This window comes from Lissotriton vulgaris, chromosome 2_1, assembly GCF_964263255.1.
Source record: "Lissotriton vulgaris chromosome 2_1, aLisVul1.2, whole genome shotgun sequence".
Classification (NCBI taxonomy): domain Eukaryota; kingdom Metazoa; phylum Chordata; class Amphibia; order Caudata; family Salamandridae; genus Lissotriton; species Lissotriton vulgaris.
The window spans coordinates 384,573,902-384,595,827 of record NC_141687.1 but is presented as its reverse complement, the minus strand read 5'-3'; the positions used below and the strand labels follow the sequence as shown (position 1 = coordinate 384,595,827).

The 21,926-nt window shown below is 45.8% G+C and overlaps 1 protein-coding gene across 1 annotated transcript in view; it reads right to left on the bottom strand.

The window, feature by feature from the left end:
- The window catches only part of PITPNA (phosphatidylinositol transfer protein alpha), a 181,955-nt gene that overhangs the window by 141,248 nt on the left and 18,781 nt on the right, over positions 1-21,926 (bottom strand). Inside the window, exon 2 of the mRNA XM_086955213.1 lies at positions 16,434-16,464. Within this exon, the coding sequence (XP_086811339.1) occupies positions 16,434-16,464 (31 nt within the window). The remainder of the gene's footprint in view (positions 1-16,433; positions 16,465-21,926) is intronic.

Sequence of the window (21,926 nt, the reverse complement as noted above, 5' to 3'; positions counted from 1 at the left end):
TTTTGCAGCTTCCTAGTCAGCAATTTGCATTGGTCTGCGGTTAAACGCACTTTGAACTACCAAAGCTCTGGAGGGGACAGGCGGGTTTTATTAATGAGGACGCGCCACAGAGAAGCCAATATTGCAAAAAGCACACAGCTCGTAAAAGAATAGCGTTTGTACAACTTTTAAGAGTTACTTTACTCCACAGCCCACTTCTCGTCCCCCTCACTTCGACTACACCAATGCGTTTTTCTCTCTATTTCAAACACTCCTAAAGCGTGTATGCCCTAGCGCGGCGCCCGACAGTTCTTCCCGAGGCGCCGAGACTGCTCGAGGCACCAATCATCACAGGTGCTCAGTGGCATGACAACGTCAACAAGAGTGCCAGCCAGGGTAATCATAATCTCCCTCTTACAACAATAGCACATTGTGAAATAACAAGTTAGCATCGCGGATCGTTATCAGTCTGTAAAACGGAGGACTGCACCCGTGGACATTACTGGCCTCCGGCCAACGTGCTTGCATAGAAGTGCTTTAAATGGGCAACTGTCAGCAGGCGAGTGCCTGCACTTACTACATTTGAAAGGGAGAACCTGCACTTCACAGCGGAGGTGCATTACTTCTGGTGGGAGTATCAGAACTTCTGAGTAGCAAACTGGCACTCTGGGATATTGAGTCTTATATTACAATTTAAAGCACTGGCCATCACTTGATTGGTGGCACAGTCAGAAAAGTAAACCCCGAAACGAGGTGGCAAGGAGCATTAACCCATGGCGCAGCTCATACGACCTATGGCTGCTCCGAGAGAAGAGGCCACAGGACTCTGCACTGACCCGCCACTCTCAAAGCCTGGAGGACAACCAGATGGAAAAGATGATCAATGAGAGACGAACAGTGGGGGCAGGACACATGGGATGAGGGAGGAATCTTCTGGATGGAGAAGGCTTCCCCAAAGCACTAGTATCTCCCGGCCAGGGAGGTAGAAGTTTGGGTGAAGAGGGGGGGGTAGCACCCTCCCTGAGCTGATGTCTGGAATGCTAAGAGTGAATGATGTATTGGAATGTTGGTGCGGGTCTGTGGTGCAAGCTAGAAGACATCGCATCGCCGGAACTAGAAGCCCCGATTTACAGCTCAGTTGCTAAATCGAGACGGCCATCGAGCTGTTAAAACATTTTAATACACAAGGGAACCCAAGGAAGCAGTACACTAGGGACCTTAGGGAATTACGTCTTTACATAGGACAGTGGTCCATAGGCAAAGGAGTATTCTGAGAAATAAAAATAGACTAGATAGCAACTATATTCATTGTCCAGCCGGACAGTATTTAATTTCTAATAAGTAAAATGTAAAAAGGAATTAGTGTGATACAAGCAGGACACCAGCCGATGCCGAACTAACACACTTAAGAAAAGACAAACAAGAATTTACAGGCAATTCAGATAGTCCAAGTATCACAATTCACAGTCAGAAAATACAGTTAGCACACTATTACTTGCGTACATTACCATAGTTTGTATGCATATAGTGTGACAAGGTCGACGACGTTTCGAACCTTATACTTATTCAAGGTTCATCTTCAGGACAAACAATGCATGCCTTCTTATTTGAAAAGTCAAGATTAACTCTATAGCCCATACTGCAGGGCTAGTATGAAGAGCCCAAAGCCAGAATAAAGCCGTGGTAGTCCGCCGGATATATAGCAGGACAGCAATAACCCGTGATAGGGGCAGTACGGCAAGGCGCAAGGAACGGGTCGTCAATGCGGTCCGCGTTCGGGGAAGAATTACCCACACTCTTCTACTTTAAAGGAGGCAAACCGGTAAATTAAGGGACTATTGATTCAGGCATTTCATTCATTGTCCTGATGATGATCCAAGCATTTACCACATGGATCGAAACACCGTCGACACTTAAACACCGTATACGCCCTAATCCCTTATTTTGAAAAATGTAAAGGTAAGCTGTGATTTGTTTAAAAACTGTGATACTTCTGCAACAAACTATGACCTTTGCCTGAGCCCCTTTCTGTGTTTTGTATTTTCATTGGTCTAGTAGGATACAGGCTTGTGTCCCACTTTATTTATTTTGTGTCCATTCTTTTTAAATTGTTTGAAAATTAAATATTAGACCTCTTCTTTTTAAATTGTTTGAAAAGTAAATATTAGACCTCTGTCCGGCTGGACAAGTCCAACTAATATAGTACCGACTGAGTCTATATTTATTCATTGCTTCCTTCAATTGTAATCTAGGGACCACTGGTGTCTAAAATAATAGGAAGCTAGAAGACAGGCACAGTTGGAGGGAGGATGCAGCTCTGAAATGGCTTACCTGCTGTTGCTGTAGACCAAAGGACCCAGCATGAAATAAATACCTTACCTATTACAAGCATTGCTCCAGGCTTGTATGAAGACTCTGCCCTCTAGCTTCAACATGGGGCCGAGAGATGAGAGAGCTAGAGAACACATGTTTCATTCTCCCAGCAGTGTATTCAGTCAGACCTTCAATGAGGCCTCTGTCTATACATGGCCCCAAATCTTGCTTAGCTATAACTGGCTGGAATCATGTTTTCAATGCTCTAGGAATCAACCTAGGTTTTCTTAGTTGCCTGATGAGGCGAGGCCTACCTGTAGGCTTAACACAAAGGAGCCTGGCATAGGGTGTGGCTGTTTCTGTGAGCAGGGCAGCACAATGGGCATCATTTGGCTGGCAGAGAGTTCTTGGGCTCTGGTTCATAGTACAGTTAGTGATACAGTACCTTTTTACCAAGCACTTTATAGAGAACACTTGTACATGCAATTAGTATGACCCATTTGAAATCTAGTATTGTTTTATGCCGGTGTTCAGAAGAATGAAAGCCTGAGTCAACCCTGATGGAAATTCAATGGTCAGTATGCATATCACACACGCATCTCAGCAGTTACAGCTTAACTCGCTGCAGTCTTGTCAGTATACCGGTTCTCCATTAGAAAGTAAAGTGATTCCTTGTAATGCTTTTATGCAAAAGCTGCCCAGCCTGTAGACATTACTAAACACCCTTCTCCTGTGGAGCAATGTCAGTGCTGGCCTGTGGGTTAGCCATGGATTGAAAGGTCAGAGGTCAGCAATAAAGAGGATTAGCCATGCACCCGTATTACTGTCTCCCTTTTTAATCCTCGCAGGTATTTCTTAACACCTCTAATCCAAATCCAAGAGAAGGAGCTCTAATAACTGGTCCTCGACAGCCAGGAGATCACAAAGGATCACTTTAATTTGCCTGTGAACGGTGTACAGTTACTGAAAAGAGCACTGATCAATCATCTGCCGAGGCTGCCCACTGGTTTAGCTACAATAAACATGTGGTCCTGCTCACACCCACACCAAACCTTATAACAACAACGCTGGGAGTCAGTCTTCCAAAAAAGATGAATAGCAGTTCCTCATAGCTGGGTTTAGTAAGGTCCAAATTTCATTGACCAACATGAGCAAGTAACACTGACAACTGGGAGAGTGCCTTTTAAAGCACTATCCACTCTTTCCTGGTAAACGGGAGACTTGGAAAAGTTACCAGAACGTTTACTGCCAATATGTCAGTAGGACGCAAGCGCTACTTTATATCTGTGTTTATCAATTCCCATGGAAGAAAGGAGGAGGCTGCAAGCTACATGTCTTTTCACGCAAGAGCCTCCCATCCTGCACCAATACTTTGGTCCCACTCTCCTGCGTTATTTAGTCATCCATTAGTGATGACATTCCACGATTGGAATTATTGATCCCATGTGAAGTTAACAAACTTGGGTTGGGGGAATGAAGGGGAAAGAAAAAAAATCACAGGACAAGATGTTACATAGTAGTAGGATGACCTTTATTTTTTAAAGGAAATTTTCCTTTCAAAACTTCCATAGACTACACTTGCGAACCACTAGATCCATTTATTGACAAGCAATTAATATTAGTGGCTATAAGCAGTTTACTCCAAGTGAGTATCTTTTTGAAAAGTTGAAAGTGGTAAAATAGTTTAGGAAATAAGGTATAGATGCATCAACAATGCCATTTGCGATTCTTTATTAGTGAAAAATAAGGATTCGCTAATAAGGAATAGCAAACGGCTATGCATGTAGAAATCGCTAAAATACTAGCGATTTCTAAACATTCCTTAATTGCGACTCGCAAATTGCGAGTCGCAATTAAGGAATGCCTCCCCATTCATTCCTATGGGCCTAAAGGCCCATAGGAATGAATGGGAAGACATTCTCAATTTGCGATTCTCAATTAGAGAATCGCAAATTGAGAATGCAATTTCAAGGGTGCCAGGGTGTCAAAAGGACACCCTGATGCACCCCTGATATCTGCATATGAGAACATCTTGCACACGCACATGCCCCAAGGGCATGTGTGTGTGTGTGTGTGTGTAAAATGGAACTTTGAAAAATGCACTTGAGTGCCTTTTTAAAAGTGTTTGCAAATTACCATGAAGTTCAACTTCATGGTACTTCGCTCCCCCTAATAGCGAAATCGCTATTTTTTTTACTTTGATGCATTGCAATTAAGGAATCTCAATTTGAGATTCCTTAAATGCAATCGCAATTTAGGTAATCGCAATTTTGCGATTTCTTAAATTGCGATTTTTGCATTTGGGATGATGCATCCCAAATGCAAAAATACTGGTCGCAAAGGGACAGATTCTGAAAATCTGCCAGTTTGCGACCGTTTTTTCCTTTGATGCATCTATACCTAAGTTCTTAAATAAGGATGCTGGAAGTCTTTTTTTCTGGTTTTCTTTCTATATTTCCCTCAACAACTACCAAAAAGAGGAGAGAGTTGCGAAGTTCTAAGGGAACTAGGTTTTACATGAAAAGCAGGATTTTCACAAGCATTCTGTATACAAGTACAATATATGTTGACTTACTCACGAGGGAAAGGTACACAAGGTATGCACTGGCTTTCAAAATGCTAGAGAGTTATTATCGCAATATTGTATCAGAGTACTCCATGGAAAATTTAAGAGAGGCATGAAGTCAAATACAAAATACTGAAATACTGACACAGAAGGATTTCAGAATACTCCAATAGTTTAAGCAAGGTATACACTTGCATACAAAATGTTCACGATTTAGCACTATAAAACGGATTCAAAGAGCTCCTGAAAAGAATCTAAGCATGGTATGCAGAGTAGGAAATCAGAAATCTCTGCAAACTATGGGCAGGCCAATAACCATGCAGACTATGCTTAAATGATAATCAAGCACCTGCAAAGCCAATAGATCTCGCATATGGGAGATCTATTCGTTTTGACAATCAGGTGGGGGTGGGTAACGGGGAGAGGGCAGGGTGAATGGATAACAGGCCGGTTCAAGCAAACAACTGGTAATGCATCGGTTTCGCCAATGTAAAGAAATAACTGTTTTCAATCAATGTCTGGGAGAAAGAAAGAGCTCCCTGACAGATAGTACAGGAGTGGATAGGATGTGGCAACGCGGCCAGAGCTGATCACTCGAGAGCTGAGGATCCAGGTTCGAGTCTCTGAGGCGCTGCGCAACCTCCTGCGATTCTATGCTAAACACTTAATCTCTCTGGGTGATAAATTGTTATACAAATATGCTGCAATAGTAAAAGGCAAAAGTTTAGGAAAATATAGTTCCACCAAAGCGGAGGTTAACAGTATTTCTGCGGTGGGAAACTGATCAGAGAAGCAGAGGAAGAACAAGCATTGGTAAATGCAGGAAAATATGCAACAGCCAATATAAATGGAAGAAAGATAAGTGGCACACACAGGAACCAATGAGCAGCCAGGAAAGAGAGGAGACGGGATGCAAGTCCCTTTTAAGTTTTTATTAAAAACAATAGAACTCTCAAGCACAGCGCAAGCGCTGTGCAGGCAAAACCTAAACAGGCATTGAAAATGCAATAGGTCTCGCCTTTGATTAAGTTAAAGCCATTCGCTTTGCTAATGGTATTGTATAGCAGAGCAAATGGCGTTAACGTAATGAAAGGCGAGACCTATTGCATTTTTAATGCTTGTTTGCTTAAGTCATGAAAAGAATGCATTAGTTCCTAATGTGGGTAATTTCTTTATAGTAACACATATACATGTAGGCCATGGTTTCTTCCGAATGGTTAACAATGTTAGCATATACAGGAGTGTATGGAAATGTATGGAATACTAGTAGATGTAATGCCCCTCCAAGCAGCTGCTAGTGTGCAGGGTGCTGCGCCTATAATGTAGGTGTATTGCCGTGTGACACGTATCACACAGTGCGTGCGAACGAAGGGACAGCTTGCAGAAAATCAGTGAGTTCAAGTTTGGTTGAAACTAAGGCAATTTTGGAGGAAAAATTAAGTTAAAAAGTAAGCACTTTAACACCTTGGCTGATAGAGATATTTTCCTCCTGTGCTGCATTCCCAGATTTACCATTGTTCGTGACGAGCTCAGCTCGTCATGAGCACAGCTCAACCGTGCCTCATGACGAGCTGAACTCGTCATGAGCATCGAAGGGGTTAAATGCAGAACAACATCCACAGTATAGTGAAAGCAGTATTCACTGAGTAATAAAAGGGATCTGAAATACAGGGGGAAATAAAAAGTGTATAGCGGCTACGGAAATTAAAGAGGGAGTTTGCGCCTAACATGTCAATAAGTTCAATCCAATAACAGGCACACATGTTCACCACTCCTAATAACATCTCACATCTTCCCTTCATTAATGCACCTCAATTAATCTGTCCCTATTAAAGACTCAAGCGTAAATATATGAGATTGCTCGAACAGGAACTTAAACTTTACAAACTAAACATACAACGAAAGGGAATCCCATATTACTGACCTACTATCTACACACGTGTAACTTTAGGTTCTGGAGTGGTGACTGAGTGTGATGCAACACCTCGTCAGGAGTAGTAAGCGCTACATATTTACAATTACATTAATATAAAAAATATTATGCGCAAAAAAATGGTTAACCCCTGATAGGTAGTACAAAGCTGCACATTTCTTTTGCATGCAGGCTGTGGACCCCCTACACTGCTTCCTGGAGGAATTCCACTTGACTGGGACTACAAACGTTGCATTATCTGAAGTAAATGGTTACGGCAGCAACAGAACCCTGAAGCTGGATTAAGCTACGTCTGTCTGTAAACTATGCCAAGGGAAGCACTGCTTCTGCTGCCCAAGGAGGTCTGTAAGAGTGCCATTTCTAGACAATAGGAAACTACTCTCATTAAACTGCCTGTTGCCTATTGGGGGCTCACGGGGTGACCCCTTACTCTCGGTTCTAGGTATCGCCAAAGAGAGTTTTAGGAGATGTCCCTGGTGCGACATCTTACCTAGTGTGTGAGAAAGCGTCCACTGTCCTCTCCAAACGAGGGGAGGTTCTAGTGTGACCCCCATAGTCTCTTTTCTAGAAACAGTCCACTGAGACAGAGTTACGGGATGTTGCCGGTGCAAATTATGGTAGGGACCATTCACCCTCAACTCCATACAGGGTGGCCCTGGGGTGAATCTTACTCTATTCTAAGAATTATTCCCTGAGGAAGCCTTACTGGATAAGAGATTATGGGGGTCACACTAGGCCCTCCCCCCGGATTTAGCTGACAGTGGACGGCCCCTAGCACACTAGGTAAGAGGTCCCTAGTATGCTAGTAGGGACCGCCCGCTGTCCGCACCAGACGGGGGAGGTCCTAGTGTGACCACCATAATCTCTTTTCTACGAACGGTCCACTGAGATAGCCTTGCGACCTGAAGCAGGGACAGCCCACTGTTAGCTCCATACAGGGTGGCCCTGAGGTGATTACTGCTCTCTGCACTAGGAACCATCCACTGGTAGACCCTTACGAGAGGTTCTCCTAAATATGTTGTATGAATGGATTCCTTCTTGGTCGCTTTAACCCTGCCCTGAAACCTGCCAACCCCCCCCCCCCCCCTCCCACCTCCACACACACCTGAGCCGCCTCAGTACGCTCAGTTTCACCCAGACACCCCGAAATCCGCTTCAGCACACCCACCACTGTTTTGGTACATCCCCAAATGTACAACGGATGATGCGAACTTCTGCCGATCCGCAGCGAGTCCTGTCCGGTCTCGAGACCCATTCGGTGGACAGACGAACATAAAAAATAAATGCACCAGGCTGCAATAAATCTATTGTTTGTGCATATTAAGATATTACCCCTCAGACCCAGACAGCCTGATGGCATGCTTCTGCAACGTGTCGCAAAAGCGCTTCACCTCCTCGTCCAGAGTTGTAAGCACTATATATTCTCAACACAACCGGATACAGTGTTTGGAAATTAGCAAAACCCTCTGGTGGGGTGAGGTGTGCAGGGCACCCCAGAAAGCTCGAGGGCATGCTTCTGCAGCATGTCGCAAAAGCGCTTCACCTCCTCGTCCAGGGTAGTAAGCGCTATACATTGTTGATACCAGATATGTGTATATGTTGGGGACAGAATTGAGAGCCTGGGGGAGCAGGATCAATTCACAATAATAACAGTGTACAATATCCAGAAGAAAAAAATGGAGACTACCCAACTAAAACAGCTTGCATGGAAAAGCGGCCACGAAAGAGTGCGGGGTACGCTTTGCATTTAAAACAGGGGTTTGAGTCCAAAGGAACGAAAAGATGCCGTCTCTCTGTAGACTACTTACTCAGGACCTCACTTTCGCTCCACAGTAGCGTACAAGCATGCAAAGCATTCCACACAGAAGCGCATGCAATAGTTTAAAATTTAAAAAAAAGTGCAGCAAGTTATTATTAAGCCTAATGTGTCACGCCGCCAGTAAAAGATCCAATCCCGCGGGCGTGGCCTAAAAAGGACAGGGTGGCAACCAGGAGGGGATACAACCCGTCTGGGACAATCAGCAAATTCGGATCGGAATAAGTGACGACAAAATGACACATGCCAATCAAATTTGCAGGCGGAGCGGAGACACAGTTTCAGAATCCGTATCAATTTCAAGAAGCTCTTGAATGCCCAGAGCAGCGCATGCGTGCTACTTTCGCCAGCCGAGACCTAAAAAGGCTATGAAGCAGTCAGCGCTGGCTGCTTCATAGTGCTTTTTTTTCCTTCTGTCGGTGGGGGAGGGGTGGAATGAGCAGAGACCGGGTGGGAGACGGAGAAGAAACAGGGCTGGAAGTGAAAAGAAACAGGGAGTTGTAGGGAGAAAAAACTGGGAGGGCGGGTGGTAGGGGAGAAGAAACAGGATGGGGGGCTCGTGAGGAAGGAGGAGAAGAAACAGCAATGGGATGTGGGTGGGGGAGATCAATCAGGGATGGGGTGTGTGAGTAATTGAGAAAATGAAGGAGTCCAAGAAAGTAAGTGGTGGTATGCATGTGAATGTCTGTGTGAAAAAGAGTTTGTATGATGGTGTTTCCCATTTAAATGCGTTTGAAAGCAATATTTGTTTTAACATTTCAATTGGCATTTAAATAAGACATCACCCGAGGGTGGCGAGTGATCATGTAATAAGGCAGCCGCAGTCTAGGCCTTGCATTGGCTCAAGGAACATGCAGACTTATAAGTTAAAGACCAACACCTAAGCAACAATTACGTACACATTAATTGCACAACAATCTCAACTGACATTACAGCCCAAGATTGACAACAGTTTATTTTAAGGTGTACCAGTATACAATGTACGACTTGTCATGGGGGAGTCAAATGGTCTAGGATACCATGTCCTTCAGAAAAGAGAGGGAAAAAGAATAGGAAACAAAATGTAAAACATCTAACTGTTTTAAACCCCGTGCAGGGACCGCTCAAAACTAGTAAGAGGAGGGATAGACAAGCAAGAAGAAGGGAGGAGGGATATAGTTTGTTTGGCCATCACCATCCTGCGCTCGGGAGGTTTCGCCAATGTTTGAAAGCAATGATATATGTGACAAAGTGCATGTGATAGGTGGTGTTTGTGTGGGTGTGTATAAATGTGTTTGCGTAAGATTGCGTGTGCTTTTGTGTTTGTTATGACAGAGAAGGAATGTAACAGAGAGAGGTTTCAGTGAGTGCTTATGGCTTGATAGAGACAATGTCTGTGTGCATGGGAAGTGTGCATAAGTGTGTTGTCCAATGTGTGCGTTACAAGCCACTGAGTGAGATATGCATGTGTATCATGTGGCAGGCCATTCATTTTATTGAAACCCTGTGTGAATGTTCGTTTGAATGGAGATGTTCATGTGTTGTGGACTGACGGTGTGATTTTACCTGGGCCGATTTGCTAGGTGTAGTGACGTAACACAAGCCCCGGCAGCCTCTGTGGTGCGGGGGCCCCCTCAGCATAATAGTCTGGCTGGAAAGCACCTGATTGAGTCCGGAGGGGGCTCCTCCACATACCTTGCAGGGGGCCCCCTCAAGTTTCGTTATGCCAGTGGCTCGGTGACATGATGTGTGTACTGGACTGTGGCCGGACGGTATTTGCCACCCTAATCACAAGAGAACCGGTGTCCATTGCTACAGAGTGACCTTTTGTCTCCACCTCAGGAGTGAGCATCTTTAACTGTGTTTGTGTGCGGTCCCTCCGCAAAGGACTCGTTCTCCACGAGCTGTTGGATGAATAACGAGTGCTCACTGTGACATTGCACATTTCAGAGTCCGGTAACAGACGTGTGCGCTCCGCTGGCGCCGAGTGCACTCCGCTTCACCCCGCGCCTCACACAGCCCGCAATCAGACCTAAGTGGTAAACATCAATTTGTACGCGGTCATTACACGAGTAACCATTACCACGCAAGCGTTACAATGCAAGTGCTGTAATAACGCGTAGCCATTTCTACGCATGTTATTACGCATGTGCTGTAACAACGCAGGCATTGTAATGCGAACCACATTGTTGAGAGGAAACTGAGGCGTTTCCTCACGACGACGTGCAACGATCACTGCCCCTCTGACGATGCAGGAAGGAGAACAGAGGACACGAGGAAAGAGAGAAAGAGGGGTAAGAGGGGCTGTTTTTAAGGGTTTAGGGTAGGGGGAGGATCGTGCAGGGGGTAGTCTTTTAGGATTAAGGGTACTGTTGTGTTTGAGGAGTAGTGTTTTGGGGTTTAGGTTAGTGTCAGGGAGGTCGTGCAGGGGAGTGTTTGGGTGTAGGAACAGGACTGAGGGTTGGGCATGGGGTGTTTTAGGGTTTAGTGTAGTGTAGTGTTGTGGTGTGATGTTTGTGTAGTGTAGGGTAGTGTTTTAGGGTTTAGGATAGTGTTGGGGTGTCGTGCAGGGTAGTGTTGTAGTGTAGGGAGCGGACTGGGGTCGGGGAAGGGTTGTGCAGGGGGTATTGTTTTAGGGTTTAGTGTTGTGGTGTTAGTGTAGTGTAGGGTAGGGTAGTCTTTTCGGGTTTAGGGTAATGTCTGGGTGTCATGCAGGGTAGTGTGTGGGTGTAGGGACAGGACTGGGGGTCTGGGGAGGGTTGTGCAGCGGGTAGTGTTTTAGGGTAGTGTTGTAGTGTTGTGTAGTTTAGGGTAGTGATGGGGGTCGTGAAGGGTAGTGTTTGGGAGTAGGGACAGGACTAGGGGTATGGGCAGGATCGTGCTGGGGGTAGTGATTTAGAGTTTACGGTAGTTTAGCAGTGTTTGGGTAGTGAAGTGTTTTAGAGTTTGTTATGTGTAGGGTAGTGTATTTGTATTTAGTGTAGTGTGGTAAATGTCTGGTTTTATTGATAGACAAGTTTTTAGTTTGCATACATTAACACTTGCAATGTAAAGGTATGCGAACTAAAATCTTGCTTAGTAATGGTACTATGCTAAGTAAAAACTTTGTAGTAAAATGCTGCGAAGTAATGATATGCGAAATAACGAGTCATATTCGACCTATGTTTTATATAACTGGACGCCGCTTTTCGGCGGGGCACTGAAAGAACTAAATGTACGCCTTGTGAGAAAGGCACCAGCCAGTTTTATTAAAAAACAGGCGTTAATGCTCGCTCTGCGGAATGAAACAAGCGATGTTCTGGCATTAACGATGGCTTCGGGTGGATGCATCTTCTTCTGCAACAACACCAATAATTTACAGGGCATGAAAACTTCACACTGAAATGGTTACACATAAGAATGGGTGTAGACTAACTGCAGAGGAGAGGGCAAAAAAGTTACATGGCTGCTCAAAGGCACTAGGGTGTTACTAAGTCTGTCAGTCCGCACGAGTATTATTAGTCTACCCAGCTAGGATGCTATGTGCCAGGACAGCATAACTTAGTTAAATGACACAGGTGGGCCTGTAGCCATTTTTTTAAAGTAAGTAATTGCACCTGAATCACGGCACGAGCAGCGGGTGGCCAGAGGAAGGACACTAACCAAAAACAACAATTAATCTGTGTTTGCTCCGTGGGCCCCAGAAAGAAAAGGAAGAGCCGCATGGCAAAAGCTGCCAAAATTACAAGGTGGCAAAGAAGAGCGACAATGATGTCAACGTTAGTTAACAATGCCTTTCTTAAAGCTCACAGACCATTTAATTCTAGCGCTTTCGTTCTGACTTGTAACCAGCGGCCCAGGCTGCCCACTGACTTTGAAGCTTTGCTTAGGAGGGATCAGGAAAGTTTCTGTTGCAGGGGAAGAGAAGATGGAGAGAAAAGACAAACAAAAATGAAAGAAAAGACGAAAAACAGGAAAGAATCGCTGCACACCTCCTTCAGAGACTCCAGACCATACAGAACGCCACAGCCAGGCTCATCCTCAATCTTCGCTGACGAACCCGCATCACACTCCACCTCAGACAACTCCACTGGTTTACCATACAGAAGAGATGCCAATTCAAGCTGCTGACCTACGCACAAAAAGCTCTATGCAACCAAGGACCCGCCTATATCAACCACCATCTGAAGTTCCACCAACCAACGAGAACACTTTGCTCTGCCTCCCTATAACTTGTCCATACTCCACCATCTACTGAAGCAGAAGTGGAGGTCGTTCCATCTTCCGCAGAGACCTAGAACAGCCTCCCCATGCAACTCCAGACCATCACCTCACTTCTGGAACTCCAAAGGGCCCTCAAGACCTGGCTGTTCGAATGAGCCTCCTGCCCTGGCAGCGCCTGGATACTCTATCAGATGATTAGCCATGCTTTATAAATCTTTATTGATTGATTGATTGGAGAAAAACAAGAGTGAGTACAAGAGTGTGGCTGGACGGTGGAAAGGGGTAGAGGGGAGATCAAGGATAGAAAAACATGGAAAAAGGAGCGAAAGGATGAGCAAAAAAGTGGAGTGGGGAAAATGTTATATACAGAAAGTGTGGGATAATGTTATACACAGGGGGAGCAGGATGTTATTTAAAGAAGGGAGAACAAGAAAGCAAAAAAGTAGAAAGGTAACTTTTTCCATAAAAATATTTTCATATTCCTCACAGTAGCTGTTGTCTTAGCGGAAGTGAAGAAGTGGCTAATCAAGGAATTTAAACTAAACTCCATCACCCTCCGGAGCAGGTTTGATTTACATACGAGCGCAGCATTTAGAGTCAGCACTGATGGACACTGCAAAGAGTCAAGATAAGTAGACAGCAAGAACAGCTGGTAATGCTCTATGGTGGAAAGAGGAATTGCTTGGCAGAGTACTAAAGGTTTATGGCAGGCAGCGTAATAAGCAGAAACCAACTTTTTTCCTGTACGCCGTATACATAAAGGCCTAGTATTTGGAATTCTCCAGAAACTAGCGCTTCAAATAAACATTTAAGCCTTCATTATGGGAATCTTTAATATAGATATGCAAGAACTTCCCTATAGGAATCCTCAGACGAGACAGATATCACAAAACACACTAGGCCATAACAAAAATCATAGTTAACACAAACCACACCATGTCATCACAATAAGCTAGAATGAACACACTATGCCCTATATATAAGAGGCAAGATATCCTCTTTGCTGAAATCAGATTAGGGGGTCACGAGTATGACTCCTGACAAGGCCAACTCAGCCTTTTATCCTGTCAGGGTGAATAAACAGGGCACCTTTAATCTAGGCAATAGTTACATCTTTTGATTACTGTGCTTTGAAATGGTAAAGCTGAGTAATTAAGCGCTGCATAACAAGTTAACACATAGATTCCATTTGATTCAAAACTTTCAACAGTGACAGAGCTTATGCACCAATTATCTGCTATTGCACCACTAGAAGACAATATGCCTCACAGACCCCGACATTGTGGTCTCCCAATTACCATATTAGATAAATAAGAACTCAAACTAAGCAGTGCCACAAACAAGCAGGTACTTTAAACGGGGATTGGGAGAAAAAGCGTCCAAAGGTTACAGGAGGCAGCCTCATCCTACAGATTAAGCATGCTTAGCGATAAGAACATTTCTTTCACAAACAAGGGAAGCATTCTACTGCTTATTTAAATGGATCTACTGTTCCCTGCATCAGATGGATCAAGGTAAAATTTGGAGTAAACTCCTAATCTCCTCTGCTGGCCTCACAAGAAAGGGCCAGACACCTCTTTACTCTATTTTCCACTAAACACCACTTTCCGATACTAAAGGACACACCGAATGTCAGGTCTACGGTGGAGTAACTTCGTGAAGTGTACTCTGAAAAAAATTTGCATACTCACTTCTGACGCATGCATTGCCACCCAAACTGCAATGTGAACCTCGGAGACCGTTTTTCCCATTCAGAAGGACACGCACACCACAGCCTCAATTCGGTCTCCCATTTGTTTACAGGGTGATGGTTACAGTGTCTGTCCATACAGTGGCGCCTTTAACAAGGGAAGGCAATGATCTGGGTAGCCACATAAGAGGGGACTGAGTCAACCAGCAGGAAAGCTTTCAGCCACACTCGTCTGTGGGATAGTCCCTATACTCTGCTGCCCAACAGAGGAAAATCACAGACTGGTAAAGAGGACGGATGCATTGAAGTTAGGTAGTCCGTCCCTCCACAGGGGAGCAGTTTAACATCGATGGGAGCAGTCCTATCTGCTCTATAGGGAAGCAGGTAAACCTCAAAGTGTGTGCAGTTAACTCCCCAGCCCTAACACAATAGCGAGTTCAGCCATGTAACATGCTAGCTGAACTCTATCCCAAACCCTAGTACAAGCCCCTTCCGTAGTGCACAAAAGACTATACCACACAGACCAATTATGAAACAAAATAATATCTTGTCGACAACTCAAACTCAATATTGCTTGTGAAAAAAGGCGACAGCCAGACCATTTAATCCAGAGGCACCCACTGCAAAAAGCAGCCGCTGAGGAAAGTGGCTAAGCCCCACATATGCACTTAAAAGGTTAAAGAAGTCTACAGCAAGGACTGAGCACATCAAGTCATGCACATTTTTATCTCAAAGTCTGTCTCCGGACTGCTGGTGTCCCTGTGACCTCTTGCGTCAAGCATCCAAGACTGAGGGAGGGAGGTACATGCATTCCAGTCAGTTGTTAAATACAGTGTTAGAATAACAACGCTTGACAGGTATTTCTGGTTCAGCGTGGGTGCAACGCTAACGCTTCGCTTCCTTTTGGGTGCCTTTGACTAAGTCCTAGAAAGTATTGTGAAAATGCATGGTTACCGTAACGGTGGGTAATATTTACCAGCACAACATGGGACTCTTCACACTCTCCTTGTCTAACAGTTTGAAATTATTTCCCCCCTTTGTACCCAAGATTCTTATTCTCCATCTTGAATGCCAAATTAAGTAAAGCAATAAGCGGGGTACCACAGAATATACCCACTTCTGAGAAAATATTATGTATTCTTATTGCATGGATCTTTCTGCAACAGCTCCTCGTTTTGTTAATCCACTTATTGTTTTATTTGCACCCGTGTTGGGTTAAGTGCTTCAAAGTGCTTTAAAACAGCTGAACGCCTGCTTTAAGTATAATGTCCACTCCCACCTTTTGTACCCCACTCTTTAATCTTGCAGCCTGTACCCGAGCCTTCCCCACTCACCCCCCTCACTTTAGATTCAGCCATATCTCCCCGTAACATATTCGCACCTCTAAACGAAAGACAGTTACTTCCTCCCCCTCCAACCGTGATTTCATTTCCCCTCTCACGGTTTCACTTCTCCATGGCTCGTGCCATTGAAGATTCATTTACCACGTCTTGATTCAAGGGTTTCATAAACTACCTCATCACCATCACTGCCCCACCCCACGACCACAATGCCCTAAACAGATTTAAACACACCCATCCAACTTTAACCGCAATCCTAGCAAGAGAGGACCTCGCTCTATGCCGACACTTCCTTTCCCCAGTTTACGGAGAACACTCACACAAACACGTCACAATATACGAAAATACCAAACAAAGCAAACGAGAGATTCATCCCATCTGCGCTGGGGGTTGGAAGAAAGAGGATTGTATAGCTGGAGTTTACCAGCGAAAGGAGAATTATTCAGCTGGGCCTCTGGAAGGACAGAAAAAAACGGTGAGTCACGGAGTCCTGTGAGTAACTCCAGGCCCCACCCAAGTCTGGGGCTGAGGCTGCATGAGCGGGAACTCCCTGCGCAAACGAAGCACGTCAGCAAAACTTATTAACTGTGAGAAAAAAACACTAATACTCTTACCTCTTCGACACTCAGCGGCAGGAGAACTCGGCTGAAAAAAAAGAAATTAACATGGGTGAGAACAGTCCAGGAATCACACAACACAACCATTCCCACAAATAGACAACCCTAGGTTTCCACATCAGCACAGCACTAAAGAAGAATTCAAACGTTTGAACTTTCCAAACTTTTCCGCTTCAGCACTCTCAACAACGAGCGCTGCTCTGCTGCCCACAACACTGAAACTCGTAAACTTCTCAACACAAACATCAGGAATAGGACAGGTGGGCACGCCGTCCTCCGGGAATATCACTGAAACGTCCACTACAATAGCTATGTGCTCTAGCCACCGAAAGGCCACGGGCACAGCCTTTCATTGCACCTAGTGAAGAGCCTGCTCATTCAGGTCATAAAACCTAGTATTTATTTCAAACTAGCACCCTTCATGCTCAGTGGGTCCAGCAGAACAGAACTGGGCCGCTGCGAGATACACCGCCCTCTTTGAGACTAGAGTACGTGGCCTACAAGGAGAAAGTCTTGTGGAAGCTACTGGGGCAAGGACGTAAGGTAAGTTACTAGACGAGGAGGTTTCAGCATGTGCTTCAATGCAATTCCCTTGTGTGATGGAGGAGCTCTAGGTACTGCCTCCAGCTTCTTCCCTGCACAACAGTGAAGGCAAGCTAGGGAGCTTGATGTACACCCCCCTTGGCCTTTGACGTGATGGAAAAGACGGTTTTAATTACTGGAATAAATTGGATGAACTTTAAATACAGGATTGATTATGTGTAATACTTGGATCACAAATGTGCAAAAGGCTGGGCAACTCTTTCATGATGCGTAAATCGCGCGTCATATTTTCTTGAAGTATTAATAAACGCACTCGGGACGGAGCGTTTTTTGAATGAATGCACGCCAAATTTGAGAAAACAACAAAAGGATTAAAAAGAATATAAACGAAGGTAGTGCTTCAGGTTAACTACTATGAATAATTTCTTCTCCATCCATTTCTGTGTGTGACCTTGCTAAAGGAAAGAGAGAGCCACCAAATACCAAGCATTTCCAGGGGCTAACCTGATGAAGGGAGCTCAGTGTAGAATATGTCGATGCCACAAAAACAACTAAAGTCTCTTGTGCCTCATAGTCTCCAACACTGACAAGGGAAGTCATCAGAACAACGAATGCAACGGAGCTGGGACGATCTAGAACTCTACATGAAACAATGTGTGGATGGGCTGGGAATATGAGTGAGCGGATGATGAATCTGAAAAGGTGTCTGCCAAGGCTGGGCTCCTGTGCTAAGCCATGGAACCATGCAGTTCGAGATATCTGGGGGAAAATCTGTGACAGAGGACTAAGGTCCAAGCTGCATTGCTCTTACCCTGGGAGAAGGGGAGTCCATTAACTCTACCAATAATTCCCGGTCCAATACCCCTCTTGCTTCCACTCTATTTCAACATCATCCACTGGGACCAATCTTCTCCTAACCCTCTTTCCACTCTTCGAAACAGTCCTACTGAGAGAATACCTTCCCCTCTTTCTCCCAGGACCCCTTTAACAGAGACAGTCTCATTTGGAGACATACTAGGCCTCCATACTTGAACAGTATTGTCCAGAGACTCCAATGGCACTACTTTGAAAGAACAAGTCAAGGGGTTGCAGCTGCTGAAACAGCATAACAACAAACTACAAAAGGATACAGTAACACAATATATATGTGCAAGCTTGCATGAACTCTGACAAGGAGTTTTGTTATACTAGTACAAGGCCGACACAAAAGATATTAGGAGTCTGGTTGCAAATGATTAACTCTCTGATCCTTGGGCAGTTTACAGTTGTGTAGGGACTGAAGTCCCGGACGGCTTGGAAAAGAAATGCTGTCAGTATGGAGTGCATGCGTGGTTTTAACTGAGTATAGCTACACAGCCCCATCATCTAAGGGCACAAAGGTTTACCTAAGGTCTGGTGATTCAGTCCTACTGCCTGCTGCGGTCGAGTGAATTCTGGAAATGTTTGAACCATCTCTCTAGGTCTTACAGTGACAGTTTGAAGGTGCATTTGGACCTGGATCCTAAACATCAGCTTCCAGGGAAAACTGGTCACACCAATAAGTCCAGTAGATGCCTGATGTGCCATGCATGGGCAACCCTCATAACAGAAAAGTTGATCTCTACAGCCCCTATTCAAGATGGGGAGCTCTGAAGTTGGATACTTCTGTGAGAGACCCTGTTGTGAGTTCGAGCTACACTCCATCACATTCCAACTTCAAAAATGAGAAGAGGCACAATGGATCTTAACTGTTTTCACATAAGAACACTGCCCCACTGAATATCTAGTATGCAGAGTTAACCTAAAACATGAGACATGCTATTTTGGCAGAATCACATGAACAATAACTTGGGTGGAGCATATATTTCAGTTTGGGAATGGGGCCTGCTTGATTTCCTAGAACTGTCTTGCTGTGAACTCAGCCATAAAGTCCTCAACCCACTAGGTGCGGAGCCTCGCAACAAGGTTAAACGTGTCATTTCTATCAAGATACATTGTTTTTCTAGGATGGGCACCTCCGCTATACTAATTGTAAAAGAAAGCATGCAAAAAAAGAAAACATTAGTATGACGTCACAAGACATAAAGGGTTCTGGGAACGCTTACAGGATATATGGCTCAATGTTAAGGAAATCTGGCACCTAGCAAGAAAACCTTATAAGAAAAAGTTACTTCCCTATAGTAAACATCTTTCTGGTTGATACTCTACCTAGCTGCAGATTTATCTCCTGCAGCATTACCCCAGGCATCAGAATAGATCAGGAAAGTTCAAAGCTTTCACATCGCCAGTATGGGGCGTCGGCTACGTCTAAACATTGGAATTGGCATCACATGATGTCATCAAAACCATATGGCAGGTAATTTTTACTCCTATCTGCAGGTTGCTCACCTTTAGAATAGGTGGCACAGCAGTTCCACCAACGGGGGTTGATGGATAGTTAGATTATAAAATCCTGAAAGACCGATCTGGGAAAGTTGTCGTCTCTATGCGTCTCAGAATCCTGGTAGAATGTTTGGCAAAGGTGAGCAGCAATGACCATGCAACTGCTTTGCACAGGTCTGCAATTGGAACCTTTCTTGCAAGTGCAGATGTGATGAACTTAGCCCTAGTGGAATGGGCTCTGATCCTTTCTGGAGGTTCCTTCTTTGCCAAACCATAGCAGGTTTGATGGAGAGAAAGATCTACCCAGAAAGGTTTGGCCTGCTTATTTATGACTTTGCCCTTCTTGGCACCACAATATGCCACGAAGAGCTGGTCATCATATGTTCTTAGCAAGGTCTAGGTAGTAGTTGACATCCCATCCAGGATCCAACTTATCAAACACTCCTCTTGATTCATGGGAGGCGGCGGGCGGTAATAGGTTGGGAGGGTGATAGGTCCAGGTGGAAGAGAGTGAACACCTTTGGTACGGAAATCAGCCATGGTTCATATCACTAACTCATACAGGAAAATGTAGTGAAGAGAGAACAAAAAACGCAGACCTTGCAGCTCACCTACCCTTCTGGCTGAAGTAATTGCTAATAAAAAGGCCACATTCAACATCAACATCCATAAAGGACACCAACGAAGGGGTTCAAATTGAGTCCCCACAACAAAGTTTAACACTAGATTAAGGGTCCACTGGGGCACCACAAAGGGGATGCAGCTTTGTCAACCTCTTTAAAAACCAAACGACTGGAGACTTAAAAAGGAATCGCTGGGGGGGCGTGGCTAGCAGCCAACGATGGCGGCCGCAGCTTAGGGAGGCTCCCGGGTAAAGGCGGCTTTCCGCAACAATCCGCACAATTATCCTGATCAACTCCGGCTCCAAAGGGGGAACCGGTCCCAGAGACCGTGCAGCGGTTGTCTCCAGAACTTTCCGGTGCGGCGACAGTCCGAAACAGCCCATTGCCGCTGGCCGACGACGGAGGAGGAGCCGGGCCTACACGCAACTACGAGACCGCGGAGCCACAGTTTGGTCGACCCAGCCGGAAGCGGCCTGAAGCCGGGGCCGAAGGACTGGAAGTGTCGTCTCACCGGCTGCTTCCTTCCGAAGACCCACGAACACTCTCCGCAGCGACCAGAACTCGTGAGCCCACTTCGCAATCACCTGTTGACCATCTGCGGGCGTAAGCAGCGCTGCCGGAGACGCAGAAGGAGACGCGTCCTCTCGGTCCGTCGCCGCCATTACCCGGCGGAGACGACCGGGGAAATCACTGCACCGCCTCGACAAGAACCACACCATGTCGCACAGAGGCACCAAGAACACAACAACCCAGGCTAAGCTGGATACATTTGCGTACGACAGACGCTCGCCCTCGCAAGACCAGCGCAAAACTGTTGGGGGGAAAATGGCGGAGGCCGAGGCGGTGAAGAAAGCCACACTGGACGATGTCCTGGCGGCGCTGGCGCAAGTACAAGAGACTGTGGGGGCCACGGCGACCGAAGTCACCTTAATCAGGGCTGATCTGCAGAAGATGAACGAACGGGTCAAGCAAGTCGAAGTGGTCACGAAATCGTTGATCGAAGATGTGTCCGAACTGCAAATCGCTATGGAGCGCCTACAAACGGACAACAAACTACTCAGGGACAAACTGGACGACCAGGAAGGTCGCTCAAGACGCAATAATGTCCGTATTCTAGGCGTTCCGGAATCGGAGGACAAGGGGGCCCTTGACCTATATGTGGAAGAACTGGTGAAGTCTCGACTCCAGCCTAAAGGCCTATCGAACTTTTTCTCGGTCGAAAGAGCCCACCGGGTACCGGGAGGGAAACCCAAGACCAGAGGCCCGCCGCGTCCAATATTGGCGAGGTTGTTCAATTTTCGGGACAGAGACGCCATTTTGCAGGCTGCAAGAGTGGCGCCGGCCATTCAAATCCAGAACTCCAAGGTAGCTTTTTTCCCGGACTATACGGCGGAGGTGTCGAGAAAGAGGAGAACGTTCCTGGAAGTTAAGAAAACCCTACGGGAGAAAGAGCTACCCTACTCAATGATCTTCCCGGCCAGGCTAAGGGTGGTGGCGGACAAAAAAGTATGGTTTTTCGATTCTCCCGACACGGCGCGAGACTGGCTGGAGGGCTGGCACACCGTTGGACGGCAGCGCAAAACGAACAGACCGGAGTCGGATCGCAGACGAGGCAGCAGAAATGGCTCGCAGGCGTCAGGGCGTGTGGAGGGCGCAGAACACTCGCCATCCCATGGTTTTGAAGGGGGAGGCGAAAAGGAGTGATTCCGGCGAAGGCCACTGAACTGACCGAGCTCGCCAATCACCGGCCTAACTTTGTATTTCACAGCTGCACGTTTACTCTGGCATGGCAACCCCAAGAGCCTACAAGGGGGCCGCCAACCCGGGGAGGTGCTCTCCCCCTTACACGCAAGTACTTTGGTTTTGGGAAGGGTAAAGCACTCTGCTCAGTTGGGGTGGCGGGCAGTTGAAGGTCCGTTAAGCAGGGGGGCAGGGAGGGGGGAATGTTTTAAACGGTTTTTGT